This window comes from Acinonyx jubatus, chromosome E4 (assembly GCF_027475565.1).
Source record: "Acinonyx jubatus isolate Ajub_Pintada_27869175 chromosome E4, VMU_Ajub_asm_v1.0, whole genome shotgun sequence".
NCBI classification, from domain to species: domain Eukaryota; kingdom Metazoa; phylum Chordata; class Mammalia; order Carnivora; family Felidae; genus Acinonyx; species Acinonyx jubatus.
The window spans coordinates 56,595,906-56,617,650 of NC_069395.1; the positions used below are offsets into that span (position 1 = coordinate 56,595,906).

Here is a 21,745-nt window from a genome sequence, read left to right on the forward strand (position 1 = left end):
TTTCTTTTCTTTCTTTTCTCTTCTTTCTTTCTTTCTTTCCTTTCTTCCTTCCTTCCTTCCTCCCTCCCTCTCTCTCTCTCTCTCTCTTTCTTTCTTTCTTTCTACAAATGGGTTTTAGGTGGTTGGAGTCATTGGAACTCTGATTTCCAGGGAATGTAATAGTTCATCGATATATTCCGAGTACATAGAACTGTGTCTGGTGCATAAATGCTCAATAATTTTTTGTTGAATGATTTAAAATATGACTATGCCAAATCTGAGTATTGTCTGCAAAGTATATTACTTGGAACAGTTTTATAGGAGACATGTATGGTCACGTCTTTCTAATTCTTGACCCTTATTTAATCTCCTTTTCTTTGGTTACTTAAGTTGTATATCAGCTTATCTAAGTCAAAGCCTTCCTTCAAAATGTCCATTATTTAAACAGAGTTGCTCAACTTGATGCTCGTCTCTTGCCAACAGTGTGTGCCCGTTACTTCTTTGTATCCTGTGATGACCAACCACTGAAGACTGCAGGGGTGTTATCCATTTCTGGGATTCTTTACAGAATGCACATTTAAAACCTAAGCTTATAACTATTATTAAATTAAAAGTGGAGAGGGAAAACATATGGCACTGGTCACTTATACAGGGATCTTATGTTTGTAGAATCCCACAGTCTCTAATGAATCATAAATTCTGAACACATTTCTACTGCCTGTAATGAAAATACGGTTATTCATTGATATTTAACATTTTCAGACTTTAAGAAGAATAAGGCATGTTAAGTGAAAGGCCCTGGATAGCAGACAACTTCTTTTCTCTATCTACCTGATTCTTCCTGAATCATCCTGTTCCTACATTTGTTTAACTCCCATCTCTTGTGTAGTCATTGACAGACTGAGGGCAGTTACATCAGAGAGGAGAGGGAAAGGATTGTATTTATTTTTCCAGCTATATTGGGATATAAGTGAGAAAAATGGTACATATTTAGTTTGCACAGCATGATTTTTAAGTTTTACAGTGTGATGATTTTATGTGTAGGTATATATGTACATGGAGAGAGAGAGAGAGAAATGATTACCTCAATCAAGTTAATTAACACATCACCTCATATACTTTTTGTTTGTTTTTGTGATAATACCTAAAATCTACTCTCCTAGAAAATTTCAAGTATACAGTACAGTATTATTAATTATAGTTATCATGCCATACAGATCCCAAGAACTTATTCATCTTAGAGCTGAAAGTTTGTGCCCTTTGACCAATATCTCCCCACTTCCCCCTCACTCTCCAGCCCCTGGCAACCACTGTTCTACTTTTTGGTTCCATGAGTTCAACTTTGTTAGAGTCCACATATAAGTGAGGCAGAATTTGTCTTTCTTTGTCTGGCTTATTTCACTCAGCATAATATCCTCCAGATTCATCCATGTTGTCACAAATGGCAGAATTTCCTTCTTTTTATTGCTGAAAAATATTCCATCATATGTATGTGTATTTATCACACTTTTCTTTCTTATTCACCCTTTGATGGACTCTCAGATCGTTTCCATGTCTTGGCTATTATGAATAATGCTGCAGTGAACATAGGAATGCAGCTATCTTTTTGAGATACTGATTTCATTTCCTTTGGGTATATTCCTAGATGTGGTTTTGCTGGGTCATAGGGTAGTTCTATTTTTAATTTTTTGAGGAACCTCCACACTGTTTTCCATGGTGGCTGTACCAGTTTGCATTTCCACCAACAGTGCTCAAAGGTTCCCTTTTCTCCACATCTTCACCAACACTTATTATCTCCTGCCTTTTTGATAATAGCCATTCTAACAGATGTGAGGTGGCCTATTATCATGGTTTTGATTTGCATTGATGATTAGTGATGTTGAGTACCTTTTCATCACTGTATGTCTTCTTTGCAATAATGTCTATATATGTCCTTTGCCCATTTTAAAATTGGATTCTTTATTTGTATTTCTGCTATCGAGTTGTATGCCTTCCTTATACATTTTGGGTACTGGCCTCTTATCAGATATGTGGATGGCAAATATTTTCTTCCATTCCACAGGTTGCCTCTTCATTTTGTTGATGGTTTCCTTTGCTGTGCAGAAGTTTTTGGTTTAATGCAGTCCCACTTTTTAATTTCTGCTTTCATGGCCTATGCTTTTTTGGTGTTATGCCCCAAAAAGTCATTGCCAAGACTAGTTTCAAAGAGCTTACTCACTATGTTTTCTTCTGGGAATTTTACAGTTTCAGGTCTTACACTTAAGTCTTCAATCCATTTCAGGTTAATTTTTGTATATGATGTAAGATGAGGGTTCAATTTTATTCTTTTGCATGTGGATATCCAGTTTACCCAAAGCCTTTTATTGAAGAGACAATCCTTTCCCCATTGTGTATCCTTGGCACCATGGTCAAAGATTGGTTGAACAGATAGCATGGATTTATTTCTGGGCTCTCTATTCTGTTCCATTGATGTATGGTTCTGTTTTTGTGCCATTACCATACTGTTTCAATTACTATAGCTTTGTAATATAGTTTGGTATCAGGGAGTGTGATGCCCATAGCTTTGTTCTTTCTCAAGACTGTTTTGGTTATTTGGGGTCTTGTGTGGTTTCATGTGAATTTTAGGACTATTTTCCTTTCTCTGTGAAAAATCCTATTGGAATTTTGATAGGGATTGTATTGAATCTGTAGATTACTTTGGGTAGTATGAACATGTTAGCAATATTCTTCCAATCCATGAAGGGGCACCTGGGTGGCTCAGTCGGTTAAGCGTCTGACTTTGGCTCAGGTCATGATCTCACAGTTGGTGAGTTCAAGCCCCATGTCAGGCTCTGTGCTCAGAGCCTGGAGCCTGCTTTGGATTCTGTGTCTCCCTCTCTCTCTGCCCCTCCCCCATTCACACTCTGTCTCTCTCTCTCTCTCAAAAATAAACATTAAAAACATTTAAAAAAATATTCTTCCATGAACATGGAAGATCTTTCTATTCATTCATGTTTTCTTTCATTTCTGTCATCAATATCTTATAGTTTTCAGTATACAGATCTTTCACTTCCTTAGTAACTTCTGAAGTATTTTATTCTTTTTGATGCTATAGTAAATGGGGATTGTTTAAATGCGTATGGAGAGAGAGAGAGCAGAGTGACCTGCTGAACTCTATGAAACTGCCAAATGTGGGGCGCCAGGGTGGCTCAGTCGGTTAAGCGTCCGACTTTGGCTCAGGTCATGATCTCATGGTTTGTGAGTTTGAGCCCCGCATTGGGCTCCATGCTGACAGCTCCGAGGCTGGAGCCTGCTTCAGATTCTGTGTCTCCCTCTCTCTCTGCCCCTCCCCTACTCAATAGCTCTGTCTCTCAAAAATGAATAAACATTAAAAAAAGTTTAAAAATGTAAAAAAATTTGCCAAATGTGTCATTAACATTCCTCCATCATTTCTTCCCCACTTAATATGCCAGTCCTGTATTCTCATGGTCTCATGGTATCTCTGATTATCCTAATTTCCCGAAGGTCTGCACTTGCTAAAATGCCTCATTTTAGAAATTTATTCTTCCCTTCTCCTTGATCATCAAAATACTAATTCCTTCAATAACCTCTGAGCTGATAAAGTAGTAGGAAGAAGTTATGAATTCAGTTACATGATTAAGGTTATTCACAATAAAATTAGCTCATTTACTGAGTTATGTCAACTCAATAAATATTTACTAGCCACTTAAATGCCAGTTCTGCTAAGTATACAGAAATACCTAAAACTCAGTCTCTTCTTTAAGGAAGTCACAGAAGAAATGAAGGATACACTTAACTTACCCAAAGATGCTATTAATTTTAATGGAAATGCCTGTTCACAGATCATACTTCAGTGGTTTTCATAACATGCTTACAATATCTCAGACGCTGCCACGGGCAATGAAGGACAGATTTCATCTTATGCTGCCAGCAGTTCTGAATTACATAACGATCCTGGAATAAACAAGTTGATGCCCCCATGCCCTCGCAAATGCTAACTTCTCTGTGTATAATGCCCCACCCTTGTGCAATTCTTTTCATTCTTCAAAAGTCAGCTCTAATGTCAACACTTTGCAAAGGACTCTTTGTCATCACCTTTTCCTAATTGATCTCCAGTTTTGAGCTATATCTGTACCTTGTGTATCACACTGTGTTCCCTTTCTTTAAAGCCCGTCTCCTTTTTTTCAGACTATGAGCTCCTTCATGCATAGATTAGAAATTATTCACCTCCCAGCAGACCTGTAAGTAAGGCACTCAGCAGGAAATATTGAATGAAATTAATTATTGAAAACCTATTATTTCTCTGCTTTCCTTCATAGATGCTAGTGAAATAGATCTTTTTTAGGAGCTCAGGTTTATCACCACATTTTATTTATGCTTTCATCACTTGATAGACATTTGAGTTGTTTCCACTTTTTGGGTGCTATATCCCATTACATTTGTAAAAAACATTTACAAATATTTGGGAGGATCAGCGGGAAAAATATTAAATTAGGAGTTCTGAAACCTAGATGTTACCTAGATGTAGCTTTGGTAGTAATTCCATACTTATTAAAGGAGATTTAAAAAAAAATGTTTATTTTTGAGAGAGAAAGAGAGAGGACAGAGCGTGAGCAGGGGAGGGGCAGAGAGAGAGGGAGACACAGAATCCGAAGCAGGCTCCAGGCTCCGAGCTGTCAGCACAGAGCCCTATGCGGGGCTCCAGCTCACAAACTGTGAGATCATGACCTGAGCTGAAGCTGGGTGCTTAACCGATTGAGCCATCCAGGGGTCCCTTCATTAAAGGAGATTTAACTAAAATTCCTTCCACCTTAAACAGTCAAAAATTTTATATTTTATCTTTTTCAAGTGTTTGGCCTAAGATCGAAGTCCCGCAGCAGGAGAAACATTAAATCTGGAACTATGAGTTACACATTGCAGCTAAGAAACACAGTAAATATTGTAATCCATTTTAACCTTAAAATCTTTTTTATTTTTTACTTAGTTTACAATTTGGAGAATACTTTAAAACTCAATTCTACATGCCCCTCTTTGAAGAAAAGATGCTCTCCATTATACCAGGTGATAAACATTCTGATAATAAACAGAGGTGCCTGGGTAGCAAAGTTCATGAAGCTTCCGATTCTTGATTTCTGCTCAGGTCACCATCTCTCCGGTTTGAGAGATCAAGCGCCATGACTGGCTCTGCACGGAGCCTGCTTGGAATTTTCTCTCTCCCTCTTTCCCCGCCTCTCCTCTTCTCACGCACACACTCTCTCTCTCTCTCAGAATAGACAAACATTAGGGGCACCTGGGTGGCTCAGTTGGCTGAACACCTGACTTCGGCTCAGGTCATGATCTTCTGGTCTGGGAGTTCAAGCGCCACATGGGGCTTGCGGTTGTCAGTGGGGTTTCAGGTCCTCTGTCCCCCTCTCTCTGCCCCTCCTCTGCTTGTGCTCTCTCTCTCAAAAATAAACATCAAGCAAATAAATATACATTACACATTCTAATAATAAAAAAGAATCTGAAAATTATGGAGTGTACTGAGGAAGTACTTTTGTTTCTCCCTGTTTGTTTCTGGCAGGGAATGGCCAGTTTCTAAAATCTTGTCATTTGTCACTGCAATCAAAAGTTCACTTTGCCTCCCTTATAAAGTCGATCTTTAAGGAGGATTTGAGAATATCCTAGTTGACCATTCTCACATTCTTGAAACCTGGAGGAAGCATCCTTTGACCACTCTTTTGGGTGCAAAAGGATGTGTTTTTCATTCGCGGTGCGGTTGCTGAAGCTTCCAGTAAAAGAATCTGGTAGCTAATTAGCAATCCGCTTACCTAGTAGTGAAAACTGAAATGACTTGGATAACGCGAAGAAAATAACACACAGACATGTACCTCCAGAAATCGCTCTAAAAATATCCATATTTGGCGAGAGACAACTCCACGCGGGAAAAGTCACAGCCAAGAAAGCGATCCTTCGCCAACTCTGACTCGCGCCTTGGAAACCTGCGCGTGGAGCGTGCAGAGCTCGGTTGTCTCCTTGGAAACCGCAGCCCGGCAGGTCTCAGGCAGGCCCCGGGGAAGCGCGCCTGGAGGAGCAGGTGTTCTCAGGCTGCCGTCTGCGCCTGCGCCGGTCCACCGCGCCCTCGTAGTAAGAGAGGCCCGGATGGAGGACGCGGAGACGCGCCGTTGCTATGGCACCTGGGTCCTGGCCGCCGTGGGAGCAGGTGCCGGGGTCTCCCTCGGCTTACTGTCTGTCAGAGCTTAGAAAGAGGAGGAGAGGAGAGCTCCCCCGGCCATCTCTGTGACCCCCGCCGCTGCATCTCACACAGGCAGGAGGGGAACCAGAGGGAGAGAAGGGAAGGATGATGCGGAGATTTTTATGGTGGGAGATATTTATAGAGGGGACGGGGGTCAAACGTCTGGGACGTCTGGGAGGAAAAGTGCTTAGAAGAAGGGAGCGAAGAGCCTTCCTGTGGGCTTCTCATGCGGGCGAGTCCCGGGTCCGGCGAGCCCGAGGGGGAAGCCTGGCAACACCTTGCTTGCTTGGCTTTGTATGAGGGAACCCCCCCCCCCCCCATTTTTGTCATTTTCTTACCCCGCTCAAAGTTCTCCTCCCCAGGAGAAAAAAAGTCATTCCTGAAATGGTAGCTTCCATGAAGAGGCTCGGGTATTCATTTAGTCGATGGTACCTGGGGACCCTGGATACAAATTAAACTTACCACCTAATGTTTGTAAAATACTACTTAATTGTCATACTTGGTGACAGAGCATGAATTTAAGAATTTTAAAATTCAGTTGAGAAGGAGGCAGCAGGGAGAATGGGCCAGGTGGTCTCATGGTGTTCTTAGGGGTTAGCTTTTGCTTAAGTACTTATTTTGTATTAAAACGGGTTGTCTTTGACGTTCTTTCGATGCTCTTCGATTTTAAACAAGCATGTGTTTAACAGGCTATGAGATAAGGCTGGGGTCAATGAATTAAACTATTTTCGAAGGTCTGAATCCCGAAAGAAAGTTGTCAAAAGCGTATACATATAGACTTAGCTTAGACTCACATTAAAGGATCTGCAGTCACATACTCACAGGGGATTTAGCAGACACCCAGGAGGAAGGAATTAATTTCTGTCTCTTATTACAGTTAACCTATTAAGAGGGTGGTTCTTACTCAAGCCACACAGAGATTTTTACTGCTGATAAACATTGAAATTTAAATGTGTGAAACTCACAAGGAGTAAGTGTGAGGGATTCAGTTTGTGTAAAATGTGTTTTTGTTCCGGTATGTTCACTGTGTAGCATATGGCCAGTGCCCTGGGGATGATGATTAAAACAACTGAAGGGGATTGGATATCCTGTGACGCATTTGAAAAAGGCTTAAGGGACTTGGTAACAAGAATTTATGATTTACGTTCTTTGTTTACTTGGCAACCAGCCATGAGGTTTTTGAAGAGACAGGAAAAGAACGGCGGTACAAATTTAATGCACCTTCATTTTCTTCTTAGAGTCACTTCAAACTGTGGCTTTTTCTCTTTTCAATTCTTGCATAATAGTACGATTTAATAACACCTAGTATGTTTGATTTTTTCATTTCATTTTTATCGATTATGCTGATCCTATCTGTTAGTTTTAAATTTGGGCTTTCACATGGGTGCAATTCATTGTAAATAAAGCACAGCTACCAAAGTCCTCAGGCAACTATTTGTTTACAAATTCAGAGCTATGTTTATTACAAAATTAAAGGAGAGCACTGGACAGTTCCATAGAAATTTTATTCTAACATTTATGTAACCTAAACATCTTAATAAATAAATTCCAAGATCCCTGGTCTGAAAAGAAAGCAGATTATCCTAAGGCACTTGTGACTGTGAAAGACAGTATTGTTTCTATAAGTATTTTGGATCACAGTGAGTTTTAGTGTGTTCTAATCATCCATGGCACCCTTACTTTCAATTAGTAGATAGTTAGGCATAACAGTTGAGGTGAGTTAGCCTGTCTTGCGGCCAGCCAGTGGTAGATAAACTCACTCCAAAGCATTGGTTTAGTTTCCCTAGGTTACCTCAAAATATTATTGCTCTCAACCTTTGCTTTACAAATTACTGAAACCTTACTTTGAGTTCTTTAAGTAAGTCCGTTCTGTATTCTTAGTTTAAAAGAAATAAGTATCTAGAAGGAATTGTAATCCAACTAATACATTGGAAATAGTTGTAATTACCCAGTTGAATAATTAGATTGAATGATTTGCATTCATGTACCTAAAACTAACTTTGTCTTGAGAAGGGGAAGGGTACCAATCAATACCAAACACTATGCTAAGGCAGGCGGACATTGAACTGAAACAGACCAGAAGTTTTTTTTTTTTTTTAATTTTTTTTTTTTAATGTTTATTTATTTTTGAGACAGAGAGAGACAGAGCATGAACGGGGAGGGGCAGAGAGAGAGGGAGACACAGAATCTGAAACAGGCTCCAGGCTCTGAGCTGTCAGCACAGAGCCTGACGCGGGGCTCGAACTCACAGACCGTGAGATCATGACCTGAGCCGAAGTCGGATGCTTAACCGACTGAGCCACCCAGGCGCCCCCAGACCAGAAGTTTTTAAGTCTTGGATTTAAAAGGCCCCAATCACTTGTTTTTGATTAAGTTTATCATGATACTGTGCATTTCCTTTTAAATTCTCGTGCTTTTCATGAGTTGGCAGTTATTTGCTAAATTGCAGCTTATAAAAAGTTTAAAATAAATCTTAGGGGTCCCCCAGCTCAACAGTTTTTGCTAAAGCTCCTTGTCATTGACAGGGAATGAAGCACTTCTAATAGGCTGCTCACTTCTCTTCAGGACAAGTTTGCAATGTAAATTCTGTTTTAAATTGCTGAAATATATCCCTGTTTCCAGCCCTTGACACTAGTTTCACTGTTTGAAGTTAGGCAAGTCCAGTCTTCCTCCAGCCAGCAGCCATTTGGATAATGTAAAGCACATGTCATGACTTTTGTGTTTTCTTTTCTTTAGGATAATATTCCTAAGGCATTCCTCAGGGTCTGGTTTTCAGGCATTACTCTCATAGCCTCCCTTCTTCCCTTCCTTCTCTTTTATGCCTCTTCCTCCTGGTTTGCTAGCCTCTGAATGTGTTCCAGCTTGTCTTTTGTCCTTTACAGTGCAGCCCAGGAAACTGGAGAGGGTGCTTCACGCTTCTGTGTGTCTCACCCATAGTCTCAGGCTTGCAGTTGATGTATATGTTGGGTGTCCCCATCATCCTTTTAACTCACTGGAACCTACTGTTCAGTAAAACCTATTAAAATGTTTTTCACACACAGTATTGAAAAGCCTCACCTCTTCACTTAGCTAGTGCTTGTGCAACTAGTGGGAAGGTGTTCTCCCACATGCTTTTTTGGGCAATGTTGGAAGGAAAATCACGTATATCTCATCTCCCTTTAGTAAAATTGGCACGAGGTTAGGTGATCGAGTCAAAGGTTCACAGATAGTAAAGTGAAGCCAGTGGCCGAAACGAAGCTTGTGGGTAGTTTATTAATTCAGACAAAATCTCTCTCATTTTAGATCCTAAAGAAATATGTTCTTGACATCGGTACTTTCTGCCTCCAGAAAGGGTTTTAGGCAACTTAGTCTTGCTACAGGCACAAGAGATGGCTCATAGGTATAGAAACAGGTATACAAACAGGGTCCCAGGTGTTTGGGACCCTGAAGATGAGATTTCTATAGTTCTTTTGAAACTGGACCTAAAATTCTAGTACATTTAGAGAGCACTGCTCTTTCTGTTTTTGTTTAATAGTGGAAAATGTGCAGATGATTGTTATATATTTCTACAGTTATGACAATTAGATCTACATGAGCAGTTTTCCCTCAACCCTGTTTTTTGAACAGATAATCGGACATCAGAGTGACCCCTTCTCCCTCCTTCCAGATTCTTCTTCAGGAACACATTATGTTCAGGTCACCCTGGACAATTTCATGCACTTCCATGTTTGTTTGCTCTTTCTCATGCTGTTCTCTTTGTCTGAAATAACTAGTCACCTCTTGTACTCAGTATTCAAAGCCCATCTCAGCTTTCCTTGGTATTTCCAATTTTAGACTGAGTTCATTGCTTTTTTATTCCGCCTTCCATAATTCTTTACTTTTTTATTTTTGTTTTTATCTATATTTAAAATTTCTGTGTTTTTTGTTCTGTACCATACTGGAAACACCTCAGGGGCATAGGTCTGTTTTATAATCTTTATGGGGATGTATATAGGAATATTGTAGGTGTTCAACAAAGTTTCATCAAAACTGTACATATATACACATATATATGGTATGTTCACATGCATATACAGACACATAGGTGAAGATTTATTTGCTGCTTTTGTTTGAAAAATTATAGACAAAACTATATAGCAGGGCTAGGAACTGACCTCAATTTGTAGATAACTTGAGCTTTGTTCTCTTAAAAATGACTTAATTTATACACCATTTTCATAAACATTAACTTTCACCTGACCTATTTATTTATCACTGTTACCGGATAGTATTAGACATCACATTTGTTTTTGCTTTTTTTTTTTTTAATGAAAAATATATTTCATAGAGTTTAAAACAGTTTGACTTCTGTGGAAATTAACATCTACTGTCGTTGAAAATCAAATGTTACTTAATTGAAAGCTCTCAGATCACAAATTATAACCGTGCCCTATAAACTAGTAGAAAGATTAAAAAATTGAGGATAGGCAGTGATATTCAGGTTTCCTCCACATTTGAAAGTTTGCTTTATGCTTCTCTTTGACAAAAGACCTACATTTGTACCTGTTTTTGTTCACTGAATGAAATCTGAAGAGGATTTTTGCTTTTATGAAACTGTAATTGCTTCTTTGCTTTATGCCATGTTGGCTTTCCTTGGAATACTCTGCTTTCAGAGAGCTGAGGAAACCTGTATTTGTTTTCATTTGAACATTAGACAACGTTAATGAGTATGACTTAAAAGCTGAGTCATCTGCTCTGACCTGGGCAAGGAGTTTTAACGATTGGCAGGGGATGTGGAAAATCCTTCTCTAAGCCTCAGATAGTCTTCTTATCCCCCTTTTTTTAGGCTCCTTGTAAGTGAGGGTTTCAGGAATTGGGTGGAGGGGGGTGGTTTTTAGAGTGGTACATCTAGAAAATGTCTGGCCATCGAAGGCCTCTCTTTCAGGGTATACAGATATATGTTTATTCTGAACGTTCCATGCTTTGTGTTTCTATGTGTTGGTTAGTCTATTACATTAATCTCCATACTCCACTCTACCCCTAAAGTGGACATAACATATACCTTATCTTTTTAAATCTTACAGCATTATTCTATAACAAACAGAAAATGGATGAAAATAAAGATGTGGACTCAAAAGAAAGTGGAGAATATGAAGATGACTTTGAAAAGGACCTGGAATGGTTAATTAATGAAAAAGAAAAAGGTGGTGCCAGCATAATAGAGGTATATATAAATTGCCAAAAGCATTCATAATAATTACATTAACAAAGTGCTTTGTAATTCTTCAAGAGTTTTGCATATACTATGTCATCTAAACCTCCCCAAATTCCTTTGATATATATAGAACAAGTATCGTTATTTCTACCTTAGAGATGAGAAAATTGAGACATTAAGAGTTTATATGTTGTATCCTAAGGTGAGAGATGAGAGAACAGGGATTAAGTTAGCACTTAATAAAGTTTAAATTATAATTAAAAATAGGAGTGCCTGGGTGGCTCAGTCCATTGAGCTTCTGACTTCGGCTCAGGTCATGGTCTCACAGTTTGTGAGTTTGAGCCCCGCATCCGGCTCTGTGCTGACATCTCAGAGCCTAGAGCCTGCTAAAGATTCTGTGTCCCTCTCTCTCTGCCCCTCCCTCACTCATGCTCTGTCTCTCTCTCTCAAAGATAAGTAAACATTTAAAAAACTTAAATTATAATTAAAAATTATAATTTATATAATATAAATAAATATGATTTATTGCATCAAAAATAAAAACAAGTACAATTTCTACTTTATATAAACTTGGATAAAATCATGGGGTTATACTTTTAATATAAATGAAAATAAAGCAAATCCTCAAAAAACATGGTCTTTTGGCTAACATTTGAAACCTTAAGACTGAATTAGCCCTTCAGGGGAATGTATATAGAGGAAAAGCGTAGAGAGTCAAAACTGAGCCATAGGAATACCTTTAGGAAAAAGTGGACCCATTAAACATGATCATACAGGTAGAAGGGAAATCCAGGAAAATGAACCTGTTCCTGGATCATGGAGATATATATATATAGTGTGTATGTGTATCTATATGTAATTTGTGGGTACATGTTTATATATATTCATATATGTATATATTCATATGTGTATATGTATGAAATTAACGTCAATAAATAGGTAATGAAGAAAAGATGTAAGACTGCTATAAGAATAGGTGACTTTAGAGGGACAACGACCTAAGTAATTGTGACAGAAGTCAGATTTGAGGTTAAGGGAAAGAACATGAGAAAAAGAAGACGGGCAGTTTTACATCACAGACTTCTCTTAGTTGCATTTTGCTTTCTTACGCAATGGAGAGGACAAATGGGATGATATTTGAAACAGGCAACAGAGTGAAAAGTAAAGGTTTTTCTGAGATGGCCTTTAAGTGGGAGTTCGATGCATCTTTAACAGCAAAATAGTAAGATTGAGTAGAGGCAGAGATACCCCAGAGCGGTCAGTTTGAACCAACGCCTCATGACTGGAGGGGTGCGAGATCCAAAGCACAGAGTGCTAGAATTAGAGAAGTGATGATGCTGCTTCATTGTGTCATTTCTTACTTCATTCAGAAAATATTAATAATCACCTACCATGTATCCGAGGCTATTGTGGGTGCTGGGGAAATGGCAGCTTCAAAACAAAGGGCTCTCATCCATCTTCCTCCTTTTTGTGGGTGATTATAATCACTTCCTCCTCTGAGGCTGGCAGGAAAAATGGATGACAGAGATAGAGACTGGGATGAGGGCTGGGGGGTGTGAAAAGTGGCAGTTTTATTGCACTGAATTTTGTGGTTACTTTGGCTTCTTTTGCAGTGGGTTTTAAAAAATGAAAACCAAAGAATAATTAGGAACCAGATACTGTCAGAGTGAACTAGAAAATCAAATACGGCGTAAAAAAAACCAATCACAATGCAGAAATCTTAGTTTACTTGGTTGTTAGACATTTTAATGGGCCAGGTTTATTTGCTTATCAGACATCTGGCAACGCTGTGCGGGTTAGGAAGAGATGGCTATCAGAAAAGATGACCTTTAAGCATGTAAAAGCGGAAGGGGATTTTACGAGGCTGAAGAGAGCAGCAAGTAGTAATTCCCATAGAATTGTTTCAGGAGGGAGAGAATTGTCTGAGAAAAAGGAAAAAAATATCGTAGGGGAAAAGAGTTTCTGTTTGGTTGGTGAATATGCGTGTATGTAGAAAAGATGTTAGATAAGAAGCCTTTAATTAGAAACAGGTGTAGAGCAGGGTTTTGTGACGTGGTAATATTGATCTATGGTTCATGTGGAATTACGCTTTTTTAATATAAAACTGAATTTATGGTGGTGTTTAGCATAGACTGTTGGAGCCTCAGAGGATAGTTGAGGAGGGAAAATGTCATCCGTAGATAAAAATTGACTGGAATTTGGATATGGATTCTGCAGAAAATGGCACCAATGATAATCTGAAAAGATGGTAAGAAGCTCAGAGTGATTAGAACTCAACTAAAGGCTGATATTGTAATGGTCCTGGGGAGAAAGATAGTTTTTTGAAGAATAGAAATATTATAAGGAGAAAACACTTAACAAAATTTTCTTCTGAAAATTTAAAGTGAGGAAGATTTTATAGAGGAACCATAGTAACATAATAATGTACTGTTTGTAGTTACCCTTTCATTAATTAGCATACAATTTTTGAAAATATTAACCTAGCCCCTAGCAACATCAAATTCAGACTTAGCATTAAATTTTTCCTAAAGTGCTATTGTCACATGTATTTCCCTTGGGATGCTCATAAATATGAATTCAAATATTATGAGCACAGTGTAAATAAGAAGCATGTAAATTTTCCCATTCATAAAATATATTGCATGATTATGAAACTTCATTTTGGATTATCTACATATAAATGGACAAAGAGTCTCAATTTTTACTGAAAAAGAGAACCTTATATATATTTTTTTAGATGGCTTGTGGGAATGAAGAGAATATTAACCGAGAATTAAAAGACCATGAAACAGAAACAGAACACACTGAACAGAGTTCTGATCCTGACAAATCTTTGAAGGATGAAGTTTCACCAAGAAGAAATGACTTCATTTCTGTACCGAGTATTCAACCTTTGGATCCCATATCAGATTCAGATAGTGAAAACTCTTTCCAGGAATCCAAAGTAGAAAGCCAGAGAGCCCTGGAGGAGGAAGAGGATGAGGAAGTAAGGAGATATATTATGGAAAAAATTATACAAGCCAACAAGATTCTACAGAATCAAGAACCTGTGAATGATAAAAGGGAACGGAAGCTTAAGTTCAAAGACAAATTAGTTGATCTGGAAGTTCCTCCACTGGAAGACACTGATACTTACAAAAATTATGTTGAAAATGAAAGTAGTATGTCTGGAAAACTCTCACAGTTATGTATTTCCAAGGAATTTGGACAAGAAGATGTGCTCGTGTCACTAACTGATGGAAATTGTGAAGACAACAAGGATAGGAAAATTCTAGTCGAGAGAGATGGAAAGTTTGAACTTCTGAATTTACAAGACATTGAGAGTCAGGGGGTTTTGCCCCCCATTAATACTAATAGTACAGAAAACGAGCCTCACCAGTTGTCATCCAGATCTTCCAACTCAAATGTCAATGGTGTCAAGAAAGAAGAGCCGATAGCAAAGATTCATGCTGTTGCTCATTCATCAACAGAAGAGCCACTGGCTTATATCCCTCAGCCACCAGCTAACCCCAAGACTCGTCCAAGTTCTGCTGCCAACTCAGATCGAAGTAAGGGGAATGGGAAACCTAATCACAGGACACAGTCTGCAAATACACCTCCAGTGACCTCAACATATTGTCTTTCCTCTCGACAGAAAGAACTGCAAAAACGGCTAGAACAAAAGAGAGAAAAGCTAAAGAGAGAGGTGAGCACATAAGCAGGCATCATATTGAAAGCGGGATGTATTTTCATGTTTTATAAATGTAGTAGTACTTGAAATAGTTCCTCAAAGTATTGGGTAGATTTGCTTGCTTGTTTTGTTTTTCTATGGTTAGATTAAGTGGTTAAATATTAAGAGTGCAGATTATGGGGTAAACACCATGATTATCTTGGTCCTTTCTTGGAGGGATCACAGGGCCTAGTAATGAATGACTTGTTTTAGAGACAGAGGTCTCAGTGATGACATCATCTGATCCTTTCGTTTTAAAGATGAGGCTCAGAGAAGTGGCTGCTGAAAGTAATTTTGATGTGAGCAGGTGAAAATCAGGTGTCCTGTGGAAAAATGAAGGCACAAATTTGTTGGGGTTTAGGAGGCAGCAGGTAGATTTGGATTATAATTCTCTGACTTATGTGTGTATGTGTTTTCACATATTCTTCCATGCCTATAATACCTTGATTTCAGAGATTTTAGTTTTAGATGAATAGAGCCTAATAACCTTAACAAAGTATTTCCAAAATGCCATATGGAATCCAAGATGATGATGATGGTGATGGTGATGGTGATGGTGGTTTTGTGCTGTCGATTAAGAAGAGGCTGTGAAGTAACCAAAGCATTTATTTGGGGTCTTAAGGATTGCAATCCAGGAGGCAGAGTGTCGACCTAAATCAAAAGTGTGCTCTGAATAGCGAGCTAGTGAGCTGGGAGTACAGGCCTATAAAGGCAAAAAGCACAAGCTTACATAGCTTGTTTTGAAAGAATTATGATTGGTGATGGCAGAGTTTAAGCTGACTAGCTAATACACATAGGCTGTTTAGCCAACAGGTTACAATTTCCATCCAAAGTACAAGAATGTGTCTCACCAGGTTGGTCAGGGTTGCAGTTGACAAGTTGCAATTGACAAAAATCGAAAGATCATGGTGGGCTGAAAATTGAAACAGGAGACTTGAAATAGGAGACAATGCGTAGGCCCCACTTCCTCAATGTTCTTTCAACTCTATTTTCAGTGACTGTCTTAGCAATGCTTACTTCGTTTTGAATCTTCCTTCACATTTCCCCCTTCTGATCAAGATCTTTCTGGCAGGAAAACATCAGTGACAGATTTTTGTGATCATGTAGTCCTATTTCATTATTGGAGTGGTTGGCAACCTGCAACTTGCTCTGGGCCCCTCATGTCCCTTGGAGGGTGGAATCTCATAGTGGTTGTTACTTGATGTGTTCTATAAGCATGCGAGGTGAGGGTTTTCCAGCCACATCTGAGTAACAAGGAGGTTTGAGGAAATAAGACCTAGAAGTCAATTAGATTCTCCTTTCTTTCAGTCAAAGGGTACATCTGGTGAATGGTTTTGAGTCTTTGAACAAAGATTATCTGAGTTCTGACAGGATTTGAAACATTGGCTGTGAAAAGCATTGACAGTGGGATAATAATGAGTATAGAACAAATTAAAACAGTGATAAGATAACTTGTAGCCCAGGTCCCAATTCTGATCAGGAGTTAGCTAAAAATATCTGAGACTCTGAAATCTAACCAACCAGAGGTTTTAGAGGATGGGATTCCCCTTAGAGATTTAGCAAGCTTAAAAATCTTAGCAGTTTTGAATTCCAAGCGACGGGAAGTACCCATGTACAGCAAGAAGTGTTAGTGATGGCAGACTCTACCTTGGGTCCCAAGTAAATAACCTAATGCTATGCTATTATTGAGGACAACATGAGATAGAGTATCCAAAGACTTGCCCTGGCTCTAATAGCTCAGGCAGTGAACCTGGCAATTCTGCTGATGGTTCAAGAAAGATTTCCAATCATGTACTCATTCCAAGCCAGCAACTGAAGATCCTCCCAAATTGGGCCCCTTTACTGAAGTTCTTCTCTCCTGGGAGACCATAGCCTTGGGAACGCCCCCAACTGTTATCTTTTTATTCGGAGGGGTTGTCATCTGGATAATTATCTTCTTTCAGTTTTTTTTTAGCGGGGAGACTCCTTTTAGTTCTATGATTAGTTCCTGTATGGTTATCCTTTAGTAATTAAGGACAGAAGAAAGGGAAGTTAGATATCCCAGGTGGCATTGCTTTGCCATTCTCCAGCTGTCTAGGCAAGCAGATGTCCAAGATTGTCCCCTGTAAGTGCAGACGAAAATGTGTCCTGTAGGGGTGCAAAGCATCTCTGCTTAGAACTGGTTATGGACTCATTTATCGGTATAGAGGGCATGATAGGAGAAAACCAGGGATCTGTTTTATTTGAGCAGACGAAAGGAGGGTGGCTGTGTGTTTCACATCTTAGCTGAAAGAATCTTTTGTAAGAGGGGGGTCTTGCAGCTACGAGTGTCTGTTGGGGAACACTTGTTATTTGTGCCTTGGCATGTCTGCAAGAGCCAAATATAGGAGGCACTTTAGTGCTAAAGTGCCTGCTACAAGGATTGTTCCAAATATTTCATGGCCATGAGGCATTAGGAAGAGTCTCTTGTGAGATATACAGGCCTGGTCATGACTCTTGGGAAAGCTGTCTGTCTACCTCAGGTGCCATCTGCTTCTCACCCAGATTGTTGATTTTGAGTGGGTCTGGATATTTTTAGTTTGAGATCTCTTGTGGTTGGGGATGTCCAGTCAGGAGAGGATGCCTTTTTTTTTTTTTAAATAAGAACTGTGAACCCATGGGTCAACGCCTTTAAGTTTAGCAGCCTGGGGGTTAGTTAACAAATGCTTGATGTGGCCCTTCCCAGTGAGGTTGGAGGGCATCCTTGTGTGGGTGACATTTCCAGGAAGCAAATGTCCAGGTGGGAGATCATGATGTTGAAGATGTTTGTCACCCAGAAGTGTGCTGGGAAAAGATTGCTGTATGAGCTCGGTATTAGTTTCAAGTACCTTGATAAGATCTTTGCAATAGATTAGTGGATTTCCTTTCAGTAGTAGGCCATCCTCATAGGTGTTCTGGTAATGATTTCAAAGGGAGATAATTAGTGTTTACCAAATAGAGTGGATCTGAGGTTAAATAATTTGAAGGGGAGGGCTTTAGACCAAAGCAGACTGAAAGACTCAGTAAGATTTGCCAGTTGGGGGGTCTTAATTATTCCATTTGTTTTTTCTACAGTGGCAGAGTATTGGGGATGATATGTGCAATGAAAATGTTGTAATATTGGCCAGATGTGGCAAATGGCCTATGATATTTGTTTTGTGAAATAGCTCCCTCAGTCACTGTGAGGTTCCGAGGGTATGCCTCAATTTGGACTTATTTTCTCCAATCATATTTACCATGGAACTGAGGCCATAGTTCCATGACTAGGAAAGGCTCTTGCACAGTGAGAAAACATACAAGCCATTACTAGAACATATTTGTGTCCTTGAGATGGTGGCAGCTAGATAAAATTCAACTGCCATATTTCAAAGGGCCCAGAGGGTAAGAGATGTCTCTGTCATCAGAAGGTAAGGGTTTAGAAGGCAGGATTTAGAGAATGATAGTTTGAAATGATGACATTTGGGGGAGACACAAGAGGGTTTCATAAAAGGTTAATCTACTGGAGGACAGATGCTAAGTATAATGAGTATCATTCTCATTATAATGGCATTTGCAGTGGGGGTTGCTTATTTTTATGACATACATTTTATTTTTTATTTTTTTATTTTTTTAAACTTTATTTATGTTGAGAGAGGTGGGAGAGGGAGAGGCAGAGAGAGAGGGAGAGAGAGAATCATAAGCAGGTAGGTGAAGCCTGACACGGGGCTCAATCTCAAGAACCATGACATCATGACCTGAGCCGAAATCAAGAGTCAGATGCTTAATTGACTTAGCTGCCCAGGTGCCCCTATGACATACATTTTATTTTTTATTTATTTAAAAAAATTTTTAATGTTTATTTTTGAGAGATAGAGCACAAGCAGGGGAGGGGCAGAGAGAGAGAGACAGAAGGAGACACAGAATCTGAAGCAGGCTCCAGGCTCTGAACTGTCAGCACAGAACCTGACACAGGGCTCGAACCCACAAACTGCAAGATGCTTAACCAACTGAGCTACCCAGGCGCCTCTGTCATGCATTTTAAAATGATGACTGATAACATTGTATCAGGAAATAATCAGATTTCTGGGGATTTCACACAGTATTTGGAACACTGTACAGATGTTACATAAAGAAAGTTTAATATTATTTCTTATTTGACAATGCTTGCCATGTGATTTAACATATCAAATAAACCTAATAGGTCCTACGGAATTTTCCAGATCAAAAAGACTTCATTTAGAAGTTGATTTGGGGGAGTTTGTAAAAAATATCAAAACGTTTGGACACTTGACCCAATAGGATAACAGAAAATTATAAAACAATACTTCATTATCCATTTACCTAAATTATCAGGGACAAATACAGAAGATTACAGTTAGCTACAAAAGCCTTAGCTGGTCTTAACAGAGAAGAAGACTCAGCTTTCCCAAGTCATCAAAGACGTGATAAAGACAAAACATAGACTCTGTTTCCTAGGCAGATTACATTAAAAGTAAAGAAACTTTGGGTACAATCTCTTATGAAGGGCAGGCCAATAATCTGAGAAAATTTTGTCCTTTCAACAGAGAAAACCAAAATTTTGCACTAGTGTACTTTGGATGTCAAAACTGAAGTTTAGATACATTAATTTTAACCTTGGCCAGCTTGATTACACATGAAATTCCTTTTCCAAGACTTCTTTCCTATGAACCTTCTACAACTTTCTGTGTCTATTTTAGTTTGTCTCTTTTTATTTCTCTTTCTGAAATAATCAGCTCTATGACAAAATCAGTTTCATTTCCCTCAACAAAATTCATTTCTTCCCCATACCTTCTTTTACCAAAAACACACACTCTACTTTTCCTCTCTTACTTTCCATATACAGTCATTTTCTTACATCCTTGTTGATTTTTAGTAGCTTTACTTTCAAAAATACTAAATAGAATGTTTAACCCTTAGAATCTTAATTCCTAGTGAAAACTAAGAAACCATTGTGGACTGGCACATTTATAAATATGTTTCATCATTTCATAATTTTTATGTCACTTTTTTTAAGTTTATTTATTTTGAGAGAGAGAGAGAGAACGAGGGAGGGACAGAAAGAGAGAGAATCCCAAGCAGGCTCCACACTGCCAGCACGGGGCCCGACAAGGAGCTTGAACTCCCAAACCCTGAGATCATGACCTGAGCTGAAGTCAAGAGTCAGACACGTAACCAACTGAGCCACTGAGGCGCCCCTCATCATTCCATAGTTTCTAGAAGTATAATCCCCCTCCTAGTCATTTAAATTTTTTTTGCATAGGTTTGTTTATTAAATAGACCTAAATAGTATATATTTTTGTCTTTCTGTAAAAAAAATTTAAAAGCCAAAACTAAATAAACTTTAGGTTTAGCAATCAATATTTCAGTATGTTATGCTATATATTTTGAAATGATTTAGGTGGTTAATGAACATTTGTTATCTAGTTTAATTCAGCATAAATTTTGATCTCCTTTAAATTTACTTAGATTGCTTGCTTTTAGTAATTATACTTGGATTAAAATGCTAAACAGCTAATCATCATCTTAAGCTATTTCTTTTCTTGACAGATTTTGAAACAGAAATAGCATGAGCTTTTATGACTAGTAAACCCAGGTAGAAAAAGTTGTGTATCTCCATTGCCTCATCGTGATGCTGATAACCCTGAAAACATTCCTGTTTTTACTAAACCAGCAAACATAAACGTGCATTTTTTGCTTTTATTTTCTTACTAAAGTTTTTATTCAAATTCCAGTTAGTTAGCATACAGTGTAATATTAGTTTCAGGTATACAGTGTAGAGATTTAACACTTCCATAAAACATTCAGGGCTCATCACAAGTCTACTCCTCAGTCTCCATCACCTGTATCACCCAGTTCTCTACTCACCTCCCCTCTGGTAACCAGCAGTTTATTCTCCATTAAACTAGCATTTATTTATCAAGGATTGTCTCAGATCATGTGAACTTGAGAAAGATTTGGGTTAGTGGTTTTTGTATTTCTGGGAATTTTTTGACTACTTAATTTATGGAAGCACTTCATTGTTTTTAATCCAATTAAATGGACCTTGTTCATAAATTAACTTTGACAGTGCCATCAGAGCTAGAAAATGTCACATCACTGTCACATACATATGTAGACATATGTAACATATAGGTAGCTATAGACAGAAACCTTATGGTTTCATTTTAAAATTTATACCGTGATTCAGGCATGATTCAAGCTCTTCTCAAAAGAATAGCAGATCCGAATTGTGTTTCTGGCAGATGTAACGTAACGTAAGTTAGTTAACCCAAGTTACCTGCTAAGTTAATCTGAGTTAACTGCTCAGATGACCAAAGTCTTTTACTAAGGATTTTTATTTGTGTGCTGTGAAGATCCTTATAGAGCTGTCCCCGGAATTCTGGCAAGAAAATTGGAATGAGGAAGTGGAGGAGGGTACACAGATGGTACAGGGGGAAGGAGGAAGATGGCCCCAGAGGCAGGTCCTTGGTGCAAGAGGGCTGTTGCACGCCCAGAGGCAAAGCAGGAGGAAGGGAACGAGACGGTGCCTGAGACAGAGAGGATGGGTCTTTTTAAAGTTGTCTGTTTGCTTCAGTTAGTTTAGAAATGGCATTTTGTAAAGACGAGATTTTTAAAATCCTGACTATGTTTGAAACCCCCCAGGTACCAACTG

At 38.7% G+C, this 21,745-nt stretch overlaps 1 protein-coding gene across 7 annotated transcripts in view; it reads left to right on the forward strand.

The window, feature by feature from the left end:
- The first annotated feature begins 6,067 nt into the window (after nt 1–6,067).
- Nucleotides 6,068–21,745, forward strand: part of CCDC181 (coiled-coil domain containing 181) — a 28,125-nt gene continuing 12,447 nt past the window's right edge. The window contains exons 1-4 of one of the 7 annotated variants that reach the window (XM_053209842.1): nt 6,068–6,181; nt 11,257–11,396; nt 14,125–14,935; nt 15,022–15,072. In XM_053209842.1, the coding sequence (XP_053065817.1) occupies nt 6,121–6,181; nt 11,257–11,396; nt 14,125–14,935; nt 15,022–15,072 (1,063 nt within the window). In that variant the 5' untranslated portion in view covers nt 6,068–6,120. Of the gene's footprint in view, nt 6,287–6,357; nt 7,185–11,256; nt 11,397–14,124; nt 15,073–21,745 lie in introns of those variants that run through there. The other 6 variants (XM_053209839.1, XM_053209838.1, XM_053209840.1 and 3 more) reach the window with 6 other exon arrangements.